The sequence below is a fragment of the Oryzias melastigma genome, linkage group LG5 (assembly GCF_002922805.2).
Source record: "Oryzias melastigma strain HK-1 linkage group LG5, ASM292280v2, whole genome shotgun sequence".
Lineage (NCBI taxonomy): Eukaryota > Metazoa > Chordata > Actinopteri > Beloniformes > Adrianichthyidae > Oryzias > Oryzias melastigma.
This window is the reverse complement of record NC_050516.1, coordinates 29867084-29879788: the sequence shown is the minus strand read 5'-3', so window position 1 is coordinate 29879788 and position 12705 is coordinate 29867084. Positions and strand designations below refer to the sequence as shown.

The following is a 12705-nucleotide window of genomic DNA, read 5'->3' as shown; positions in this document are numbered from 1 at the left end:
TAATAAAAATACAATTATAAGACAATCATGTAAAATACATTTGGATAAAAAATACATGTATTACAAAACATTAAATAAATATAAAATACATAATAGGAGAACACGTAAAGAGAGGGGGCATATTAATATTTAATATGAACAAGTATAAATAAAACTATTACAGTGAAACAAAATTTATGTGTATTAGTTGCTTTTTGTTTTGCTTTTTTTCCATGTATTGTAAGTTATTTAAATTTCAATGATCACACATCGAGTGTGTTCCTTAAATCATGCATCCTTAATTCTTTTATATTCAAAAACAACAAAATAGTTTTTTTTCTGTATATAAGTCAGCCTTTCCAACCTGCTCCAGAGCCAGAACGCTACGCTGACCTTTCAGATAGGCAAAGTGTTTGTGGATCAGAGCCAGACCCAAAGAGCCCGAGCAGATGGCAGCACAAACCAGACAGGACACACACAAACACGTCCGCCCAGCAGACGCATAATGACGGAGACAACCTGTGGTGTAGCCACCTGTTTTGGCGCTCCTCTCAAATTTGTGATAGTTGCAGCACCCACTGCTAATCACAGTGACTCGCCCCCCCAGCATCCCCTAAAGCAGCATTCAGAGAGACTCCCGAGGAGCTCCTCTCCTGTCTCCTCTACCGACAAAAGCGCCTTCCTGTCCAACAAGCACAAGCCTCAGAGCTCAGAGGATGCTGCAAGAAACATAAAGGAAATGACTAGTCTGTTTTTTTCAGTCCTGTTTACACTCAGACAGGATACTTTGGGACAGCGGTCAGCAACCTTTAACCGTAAACGAGACATTTGTGCTCGTTTTCTACTGATCAAACCTTAAAGGAGCCGCATAGTTTTACTTTAGTCTTTAAGAATTTGGATTTTCATTCATGACAAAAGAAAAAATATAAAAGAACCTAGCATCTCAAAATGTGTTTTTTCAAACTTCTTTCCAAAATAAAAGATTATCTGTGCCAAACAGGATCATCTCAGTGCATCTCTGGTTAGTTAGTAACCAATGTTGTGCAGTACAAGATAATATGTGCTTTTAACTCAAAAAACATTATTTTTATTTTTTTTACCAAAAATGTTGCTTTGCATAAAAAATCTTTGCATTCTGGAAGTTAGGTTGAGCAAACAAGACGTCAACAGGGATGTAAAGACATATATAGTTTATCATCGATGTGCATCTCAGCCATCAATCTATAAATGTAACTAATATAAATCTAATACATGCTAATTTATATTTAATTAATTAAAAAAGTTACTCATTTTCTCCTCTTTGTCCTCAGTAGTCTTACACTGCTGGGTTTTGTTATTATAGTTTGGGGTTGGACCTCGGTAGTCTTAGTTTGCCAGCTTTGTTTATTTGTTTTCTTTATGTAGTTTTGGTTAGGCCGCCATTATCATGGAGCTGCTGACTCCGACGGTCGACATGTCTGGGTCAGCAGTCTCCATGACTTATTTTATGTTATCTTATTCTAGAGATAAAAGAGCCACGTGTTGATCTGGAGCCGCAGGTTGCAGACCCCTGATTTGGGACATCATAAAGGCCTATATTAGGCTTAAAATAACCACAAAAAAGACAGAAATGTTTATAAAGTTGTATATCTTTTTAGAAAAGCAAGTTATTATAACATATTACCAAATAAATACTATAAATGCTTGTATCATACGAAAAATTAAGGGTGTGTATAGTAATTTTTACAAATGTAAACTCAATTTAGGCACTTTTCATCATTACAGCTTCCTTTTTATATTATTAAAAGACCCACTCAGATTTTTTTAAATGGGGGACATAAATAAATTTCAAATTATTATGCAAATGATACATTTCTTTTGATTTTTCTAAATACTCAATGCAAACAACAGCTGGCAACTCTCAGAGTAAATATTAAATGAAAGTGAAAAAAACTCCTGAAAATAACATTATTTTTTACAAATTTGGGGGAAAAAACGTCTGAGCTGCACTGTATGTAGGCCTACATCAATATTAAAAAAAATAACAATTAAAAATATCCGGCTTGTTGTTTTGGGGTGACACACCCGCTCTAGGAGGACGTCATGAAGTGGGCGGCACCCTCAGGGAGCGAAAGGGTGAGCCTCAGAGATAATCGTCGTACTTCCAAGTATAGTTCACAAAAATAACTAATAGTTAATAAATAATTTGTTTTTTAGAGTTCCAAATGTAATATATGATCATTTAAATAGATATAGTTTACTCTGAATTATGGTATGGCCCCTTTAAACCTCTCAGGACATGAAATATGTTTTTTTTCTGTAACAAATGGCAGTAAAAGCTCATTACCTTGATATATTTTACCAGCAATGGGTAGACTTTCATTTTGAGGAGCAAAGAAAGATATGTCCTGTAGTGGAAAGAGGTCGTGACCGCGTGCACGGCTCCCGGAAAGGAGAAGATTTTAAAGTCCGCTGCCTCGTATTTCCTCAGGAGCTCCATGTCAATTTGACTGTCCTCCTCACTCAGGATGCTGCCCACAGCAAAGCAACGAAACTTTCCAGGCACCTGAAAAACAAAGAGAAAGTTAGGTTTAACCACGCAACAACAGAAGTTCAAAGCACATCAATGCAGAGTTAGAACTAGTAAATGTGTAATCTAGTAATGCTTATTCATAAAGGATACTTTGGGACCATCACTTCAACAAGAAAGCTTTTCAAAACAGGATCAAACATTGCATTACCTGTAATAATGCTAGTGTGAATAAATACATTTTACTAAAAGTAGTCACTGAAGATGCTAAAGCTGTTTGCTTAAAATCTAAATATGAGCTAATGTCCAAATTAGCCCAAAAAACTAAATTAGTCAAAAATTAGTCAAAAACGTAAGACTGTTGTTAGAAAAGAAGCTAAGCACCACCTACCTCAGCGAAACATAAACACTCACCTGAGCACAGGTATCAGCTCACCTTAGCACTAACCGTTTGTGCGACAGAATGAAAGTCTTTATCTGAATGGGTTTGTATGACGGAGCGTGTGAGCTGCTGTTACAGTTGTATTGAGTACATTATGTTTAGTTCAAATGTGGAGACTATTTTGGCCAAGAAGTGTGTGTGTGTAACTATAGAGTGTGTGTGTGTGTAGACAGGCTCCGCCCATTCTAGTTTATCACTTGGTCCTGGTTGTGTTATGATGTTGCCTCCCTCTGTTGCCATCTTCTTCTTCCTCTCCCCCCCACCCCTCCCCCACCCTCTTCCTTTTTTCCGTCCGGTCCAACAACAAAGAAAAATAAATAAAATAAAACATAATCTATATAAATAAAGTTTAGCATTAAATACAACAGGGGTTTATACCCAATAAATCCCTGTTGTGACAGTAAAATCTGCCCAACACAAGAAGCTCTCAGCCCACATCTGTTGGCTCAGCTGTTGGACAGGACAAGTTAAAAAAAAAAAAAAAGGGGGAAGAAGCTAAGCTCTAAATTAGCCTGTAAGAACCTCAGTAGATAACAAATTAGCCAAAAACTTTAGCATGTTGTTAAAGTATTAGCTAAACTCAAAATTAGCGGAAAAAAAACCTCAGTAGATGCCAAATTAGCCAAAAAGTTAACACATTGCTTGAATACTTGCTAAACTACATAATAGCCTAAAATTCCTTCGTAAACTAAATTTGCCCAAAAAAATTTTAGCATGTTGCTAAAAAAAAGCTGAACTTCAAATTAGCCTAAAAAAACCTTAGTAGATGTCAAATTAGCCCCCCAAAAAGCTAGCTTGTTGGTTAAGTATTAGTTTAACTCCAAAATAGCCTAAAACTCTTTTGTGAACTAAATAGATAACAAATTAGCCAAAAACATTAGCATGCTGTTAAACCATTAGCTAAACTCCAAATTAGCAAACAAAAACCCAGTAGATTCCAAATTAGCCAAAAAGTAGCTAAACTACATAAAAGCCTCAAATTCCTCAGTAAACTAAATTTGCCAAAAATGTTAGCATGTTGCTATAAAAAAGCTAAACTCCAAATTAGCCTAAAAAACCTCAATAGATGACAGATTAGCTAAAAACGTTAGCATGTTGCAAAAATATTAGCCAAAATCCAACTTTTTTGAAAATTTCTATAAAATATGAAAACATAGACCATGATTATATTTAAAGGCCTGTTATTCATCTACTTAAATGTTTTAATTTGAAGACTTTCTCATTTACTTCCTATATTTTGCTAAATATTTCAAAAACTATAAAGTTTATGAATACCAAAAATAAAAGCAGTAATGTCCTGAACAAGGTGAACATTTAAGTACCAAGATTGTTGAAATCACTGAGTTTTTCCGTGCCAAAAACATACTGAAAGGAGCAGGAGAATCACTATAGTGTGAAGGTTTACTAAGCGTTGACACTATAATACTTTTCACTCCATGTGGTGTTTAATTACTATCAGTGTGGAAATACAATCATCCATCTAGTTTGTAAAGGAGTTTTTTCTTCCGTTAGATGAGTAATATAAAATGTTCTATTACTTTGATGGAATAATTAAAACACCTACATTAGTTATTGTATATTTAATGAGAAGAGCAGCAATGTTTAATTTATAGCACTTCAGAGGTGACGTCCCCGACAGTACGGCTGCTTTTTTGTCCTCCTTTTCTCTGTCTGTCTTTATCTTTCATCTTTTGCATCTACTTGACTTTATGCTGCTTGATCTCGTTAAGGAAGAAGGCAGTTTTCATCTGCATATTTTTTTTTTCTATAAAACAAAAAAAAGCAGTTTACATAACAGTGAGAAACATAAAGGGTGAATAAAGCAAAGCAAAAACACTATTTTTTTTTTCTTATGAAATCAGCCAGCTGCTGGTGTCAAATTTCCGCATTAATTTGAGCTGCTGTTGGATTATTTGGCAGCACAGCAATTATTGCTCTTTTCTCCATTTCAAACACCCAAGTGCCCATTAGAAGAAGAAAAGGGGAAACGCTTTTTACAAATGAATACCCCAGGGTCAGCAGCCAGTTCCTTCTGTGTGAGCAGAGGGGAACACCGCTGACGTTCCACCAAATAAATCGGCGGAGATCTCCGCGGTTCTCTGTCACCCCATTAAGGTGACGCTTTCGAGCTCAGTTATTGCGCTTGAGGACTAATCTTTATTTGTCAAAACAAAATCAAACATAAGCCGAAAGTTTGGTGCTCATTATACGACATCAGAAGAGATGATTCCTTTGGAGGACATCAGCCTTTTTATGATTACGAGGAGTATAGGGTAAAATCGATTCAGCAATATATTGCGATATTTCTAGAGCTGGATATCAATAATAATTTTCAGAATCGATTTGATTCCGATTTTTTTTTTTAGTCTTTTGATCCACTAAATTCAATTAAATTTTAAGTTTACACATTTAGACACATTTGTTTAGAAATACATTAATAATCTACTATATGTTTTGAATATATTCATATTAATCTGATCCAGTTCACATACTGTAAAATGTATCAGTGAAATAATAAAATTGTTATTATCATACACTGTAACATGGTTTCTCAAACGGAGAGTTCTAAATAAAATATTCAGATCATTAACATTGTAAACATTGTTCTGCTTCTCCTGGAGGGCGTTTCAGTTTGGCAACTAGGTGACGATCGCGCTATAGAAGTACACTTTTTTTCAAGAAGAATTGGCAGCAAAAAACGGTACTTTAGGCTAAAAATGGTTACTTTAAAAATGTTTCTGTAAAAGAGTTCATGCCGGTAAGTTTAAGATGTTCATTTAGTCAGCGATGTATGTTTAGGTCAACCGAGTGTTAGCATTAGCCGTCCTATGGGAAATTCCATGTTAGCATCAAGCTAGCGGGCTTTAGCTTTTAAGCTTAGATTGATTACTGGATTTTACCAACCCAGTCCTAGATATTTCATTTGGCAAAACTTGTATCGGTGTTACCCTTGTGTTATCTTATGGGGTCCAGATGACCCAAGCCTTACATTGGCGTGTCATCCATCCCATGACAAATGTGGATTTCATGTCTGCCACAGACCTTAGTGAAAATCAAAAATGATTGAAAGCAAAAGTTCAACACACTGTCTAGTCCAGATGACCCCACTTTTAATGTAAACATGCCCAGGATAGCACAAGAGTTAAAATGCTGACAAGACTATATTTATTTAATTCTTTAGGGGCAAACATGGTCAGTGTCTTACTTTTGTTTTCCACATAAACCCCGACCGCTTGTTGGCAAAACAGAACACCAATCATCTTTGAGCAGGTGCCTGTTTCAAGAAGTAGGTTTTGTTGAAACTCTGAGTTAGTGAAGTCCAAATTCAGGAAAACTCAGAGTTTCAGAAACGGAAGTAACTTAAACCCATGAAAGAGGGTTAAACCAAACCCGTTTTACGAAATGGGTTAGGCTGAACTCAGAATCAATCACTATGGCAACTGAGTCTGTGAACGTAACCTGATCTGGAGCAGGTTTCCTTCAGGAAACTCAGAGTTCGCTGCGGTCTCCGCCCCTTCTTAAAGTGAAGGATGTTCAAATAGGAGTTCCTCATTAACATTTGGAGAACATTCACACTAAAAGTGGACATTTCCGCCACGCTAACACCAAAACGGCATGTCCATTCATAGAGGATCCCGTAGACGAGGAGTGTGGATGAATCCGGAGGGAATGTTTTTCCCAATTCATTTTTAATTGAGCGATAACGTTTTCCAGGGACTCATTATTAATAATAAAGTTTTCTTTTCCTCTATTTAAACACTTAACAATGAAAATGTTTAAACCTTAAACACTAGAGAGGCCTGTTAAATCATCCACCATGCTGCTATTAACATATCAAATGTTAGTGCAGTTGTCAGAATAACTGCCTTCCATTGCAAAGGGTGGAGTTCGAGTCCCGGCTTCGGGGAAGTTTTATTATGCTAAAAAAACTTTTCAGTGAATATTATTTAATTCTCGGGAATTAAAATTAAATACTTATTTTTACATATTCCTGGCAGCTACAGTGTTTCTTTTTTAATTTTACAGATAATTCCAATTCAATTGGTGTCAATGCTTGACAAAGACAGTATTACTGATTTCAGCAATGTTGCATAAAAGTGTCTATTATTTGTTGCACAAACAAGTTGATTATTATGATTGTGTTCAAGCTAAAAAATAAATGGGGATTTATTTTCCTAAAATGATGCGTTCTTCTATGTATTGTGAGTTATTAGAGATGATTTTACCAATTATCACAATATCGTGATATCATCAACATCGTGAGCCTCGTATCGCATCGCAAGGTAATCTAGTGATTCCCAGTCCTAATCATTATATTCAGTTAATTCATTGTGCCATGTGTGTTCTATATGTATAAGTGGAAATATGTCTATTTATGATTGGTAGCAGTTATTAGGTCAAGAAAATAGCATCCTATTATATATGTGTTAATCAATTTAATATATTTGTATTTTTATTGTCTTTTTCCTTTGTTTTTATTACTTGAAATAAACCATCCAAACTAAGCAAAAATGCTTATCTGTTTATCAGTAAAAACAACCAAAAGAAAGGAATTTTTTCTCCACCACATCTGGACTGGGATCCTTTCTGACGTTTTGATTCTTTTGAGGGTTCACAGCTGGGCCGGATCACTTAACCATCACAAGGCTTCAAACAGGATCCCGACAAAGAACAACCATCAAAAGCCGCGGTATCTATCCTCCGTAGCCTTTGTTGCGCCTCTAGCTGCACTCATTACAACACAAGGGGGATGTCTTTTGATGTTTCTTGAACAGGCTGACAGCTTATCTGAGGAACAAAGTTGTAAAATTCGACTGAAGGAATCTTGCGGCTCAGCTGAACAGGATCTGGATGATTCGCCAAAAGTGGGGAGTCCCTGAGACGTTACAGCTCGACTGAATGTGGAAGACCTTCACCTGTTTTCTCATTTTAATGCACATTAAAAGCCGGGGGTGAGGTGGGCTCACCGGGTCAGAGAAACTCCCCGGCTGGTGAAGGAGAAGGGGCTTAGAGAGTCAAACCCAGAATCCCTAATATCTGCTTCAAGAAAGCTGCTGTAGCCCCGTATCCATGGCAACCATCACAGGACCCACTCTATTCTTGTTGAGACCCTTTTTTTGTTTCATCAGAAGACTGATTAAAGGTTGTAAAAACCAAGAGCAGAAGATGAATCTGGCCATGCTGACACTTCTCCTCTGTTAGCTGAACTTTTAAACGCCATTCCAAACAACAGTGGACTGTGTCTTCTTATTTAGAGCGTTCAGTGAAGCTCCTGGTGCAGCCACTGAATAGCATCCTGAGGCCCAGACGCTAATGAGCTGAGATCATTACACCAATTACTCCAGCTCAGATCAGGACTTGGCTGTGACTATGCAGAAGAACCAGGACCCACTTCTGGCCTAATTGCTGGCCTGGGAAAAAAAAGAATCTGAGCACAACAAAAGGATTCTGAAGCAAAACTGAGAGGAGAACTCTGGTTACATTCCATCAGGTTCTGTAACAGTTGAGCTCCTTTTGAAACTGTCACGGATTTTCTAGATCCACTAGAAGGGAAATGTTAAATACAGACTTTTTAAAGATCCATTACAATCATCCTTAGATCTATTGTCAAAGTGGTCTTTTATTATAAATTTTGAAATTTTTGGCCAAAATTTTGAAAAAAAAATGTTTTCGGACATGTTTTCTGTACCCCGGGAGCAGTTCATCAGAAGTTCATAAGCTAATATTTCAGCTACATGCTAGCTATTTTAGCTAATTTAGGGTTTTTTAGGCCGTTTTTTGAGTTATGCTAATATTTCAGCTACATGCTTGCTATTTTGGCTAATTTAGGGTTTTTTAGGCTGTTTTTGAGTTTAGCTAATATTTCAGCTACTTGCTAGCTGCTTATGCTAATTTAGGGCTATTTTAGGCTATTGTGAAGTTTAGCTAATATTTAAGCTACATGCTAGCTGCTCTGGATAATTTATGCTTTTTATAGACTGCGTTGGACTTTAGCTAATATTTCAGCTACAGGCTAGCTGTTTTGGCTAATTTACGCTTTTTTAGGCTTTTTTGGAGTTTAACAAATATTTACACTCTAGCCGTTTTGGCTAATTTAGGCTTTTTACAATTTTGTAGGCCATTTTGAAGTTTAGCTAATATTTCAGCTACATGCTAGCTGTTTTGGCTAATCTTATACATTGTTTCAGTGTTTTAGGCTATTTTGCCATTTAACTAATATTTTAGCTGGCTATCAGCTTCAGCATTTTTAGCTATTAGCTTTAGCGTTCTCAGCTATCAGCACTAGCATCTTCAGCTGCCAAATTCAGCTTACAGCATTCACACTAGCATTATCGCAGGTAATGCTATATATCTAGTTTTAAGTTAGCTTAAAGCTAATGATGGTTAAGATGTGTGCTTTGCATTCACTTTGCCCATGACCCGATTAGTCGACTAATTGGAAAAAATAATCGGTAATTAGTCGACTATTAAAATAATGATTTGTGGGAGCACTAGTCAGCAGTCTCCCTTAATTTTTTTAATGTTTGGCCAAGGTTCCAATTCCCTTTTGGTATGGAACAGTGCATTAATTATTTGATTTTGTTATTTCATTTCAGGACACTGGATTTCCTTTATTTAATTTGTTGTGTTCCTTTTATCCTCATTTGCGGCTATTTTTGCTATTTATTTTATTAAATACAGGAATCAGAAGTAAATATGCTCTAGGCAAAAGGGTCTTCTTTGAAGACTCCTAAAGGTGGACAGCTCTGCTTTCATTTGACCGCTTGTTCCAGTATGAATGAGACCAGATTTCACTAATGCAAAAGTACCACTGAAGAATCTGTAATCAGCAAAAGGAGCTGATTTGTACAAACTAAGTAACCAATATTTTTCCCTCAATTCTTTTATTGACTTGTGTCTTGGTAATACCACAAGTGTCAGCAGCGAATTGAAAGAAAAAATGATGCTCATTGCTTTGCTTTTTTTAAAGAATCTGGCATTTCAAACTCTAAGCCAGGTCTCAGTTTTCCCCTCTCAATAACTCCTGTACCTCCACACCTGAGTAATATATTTTTTTAATATCAGGTCAAGACAAACCTCTTGTTTTCATCATTCTTGGTGTGGCAAACTGGAATTATTTTTTTTTTAAATTGGGCGAACAAAAACAATATTTTGAAGCCCCTAGAGTGAGCAGCATCAGGCGTCGAGAAAACGCATTGAGCTGCCATGGTATCCTGCTCCCTGTAGGAACTGAAATTAAAACAAATAAAAAAAAGAGAGAGGATTTCACGCTAAACAATAAAACTCTCCAATGCAGAGCTTAGAGATTCTGTAATGTTAATTGTCATATAAAGACACTGTCAAGGTTTTCTTTATTATGATCCTATACTTTAACTTTAATAACTATATGACATTACAATCTGTAGTTTTCTGGATGTCAGCTGCAGATTTGTGTCTATAAGCACTCAAAGGGAATTAATGGCTCGGATAACAAGGTTCTGGAGGATACATCTACGTATTTTAAATACACAAGGCACTGCAAAAGTTACATTACCTGCATTAATGCAAGTGAGAATGCTTTTTGCTAAAAGCAGTCACTAAAGAGGCTGAAGCTTTTTGCCGAAAATGCTGACGCAATTTACTTTAATTGCTTAAGGGATTTGCTGAAAATGCAAAAGCTATTTGAAAAATGTTAAATTTGATAAAAGACTGCAAATTTCATTAAAGAACTATGAAAAAAGCACTGAAGTTGACCTAGATTTTTTGAAAGATTGGTAGTAAAATTGCCTTAAAATCCCTAATACATGCCAACAAATATTGCAAAAAAATGTTTAGAGTGGTGCATAACCCTTCCGCTCTCATAGGATTGTTGACATTAAAAGTGGGGTCATCTGGACCCTACAAGACAAGAACTTTTTTTTCCAATGATTGTCTGATCCTTACTAGTGTCCAATGACAGACATGTCTTGTCCACCTTGGTCATGGAAGGGCTAACACCTCAATCAATGTAAGGGTGGGGTCATCTAGACCCCAGAAGAGAACACAAGGATTAAATATTATCTGGACTCGTAATTAGCCCATAAAACCTTAGTAGATTCTGAATTAGCCAAAAACGCTAGCACATTGCTTAATTTCTAGCTTAACTCCAAAATTACCTAAAACGTTAGCTTGTTGCTAACATAGAAGCTAAACTCTAAATTATACTAAAAAACCCATTAGAAGACAAATTAGCCAAAAAAGCTAGCTTGTTGCTTAAATGCTAGCTAAACTTCAAAATAGCCAAAAATTCCTCAGTAAACTAAATTAGTCAAAAACATTTGCCTCTTGCTAAAAAAAAAAATCATTTCCTATGGCGCATATTTTGCTCAATATTTCAAAAACTATAAAGTTTATAAATTCCAAAAATATGAGCAGCAACGATCTGAACAAGCTGAACATTTGATACCAAGATTGCTGAAATCAATAAAAATGTGATTGAGTTTTTATGTGTAGAAAAACATATGTCAAGGAGCAGTATAAGTATTATGTGAATGCTCTCTAAGCACACAATATAAAAAAAATAAAAATACAAACAAGGGCACCTATAATTGCAACTTAATGTATTGGATAAAATGTTTTAATATAAATTGGATGCTTGAATGGCCTTTTTTGGGTTTTTTTTTTTAACCTCTTGACATTTAACAGGAAGTATTGTTTTTAAAAAGAATAACATCACTGCCATCTAGTGGTGGAGTTTATGTATGACTACTACTATGACACTTTTAAAACCGTTTTTTTGAATTACAAAGAACTTAGAACTCACTTAAACACGTTCTAAGACAAAAGTGAAATAAAGCACCATCAAATGTTGAATCTTGAATATTTACCTTGCTGGGATCATTGTAAAACACTCCAATTAACTGCAGCTTTGGTCCGAGTTTGGATGCCTCCCAGTAAAGTGGCCCACATTTCCAATAAGTTGCGGTGGTGAATTTGTAGGCAAACGTTATCCGTTTAATTGGAGGGGGACCCGTCCGCAATGTTACTTTCGTGAAAAACCCCGAGTAGACAACATAACTGAAAGTAAAAAGACAGAGTAGAAACCCCGCCGTGCACAGACTGAACCAGTCTGACATCATAGCGCAGCACGCGGCGCAAGGACCCTTATTTCTTTACGTCTTTCGAAACGAGAATCTATTGTTTTACTTTAAAGCTGGCATCCCAAGTGGTGTGCGTTTTATTTTATGAAAGAAAGTCGTCACACAATGAGCTTATTTTGCTGAATAATGGCATCAACAGTAAACCGACAAAGTTACTTCCTGGAAGATACCACTTGTGGAAACAATAGGGGGGGCACTCGTTTCGAGTTTACAAACACCTTTTTTATAAACAAACGAAAAAATACATGGGGAAATACGAAACATTAACAAATACATTATTTAACTGTTAATTATATTTAATTATTTAATATTTACTTGGGTTGGCCATCTTATTGTTAGTTACTACTACTTTTTTAACCGCTAAACTCCAACAAGTCATTTATAAAGAAAAAAAACTTAAACGTCGCCGTCATAGTAAAGTAGTTTTTGCAGTGTTTAATGCTATAAAACATACAAAATAAAATAATTGATTGACCCTTTTATTTAAGAGATGTATTGGTTGATTTAAGAGAACTTTTTTTTTGTCAAATCCAAAACTTTATTGACAAATATTGCACATACAATTACATTAACAGTCCACAATACATGCCAATAACATTTTCACATTTGCCAAGAGCATGAGCAAAATTTAAATTAATTAATTAAATTAAATAATG

At 35.8% G+C, this 12705-nt stretch overlaps 1 protein-coding gene across 1 annotated transcript in view; it reads right to left on the bottom strand.

The window, feature by feature from the left end:
* The window catches only part of LOC112144900 (testis-expressed protein 264), a 54459-nt gene extending 42060 nt beyond the window's left edge, over positions 1–12399 (bottom strand). Inside the window, exons 1-2 of the mRNA XM_024269768.2 lie at positions 11777–12399; positions 2306–2524 (exon numbers count right to left, since the gene is read on the bottom strand). Coding sequence (XP_024125536.1) covers positions 2306–2524; positions 11777–12028 — 471 coding nt within the window. The 5' untranslated portion in view covers positions 12029–12399. The remainder of the gene's footprint in view (positions 1–2305; positions 2525–11776) is intronic.
* Between the last annotated feature and the right edge of the window lie 306 nt (positions 12400–12705).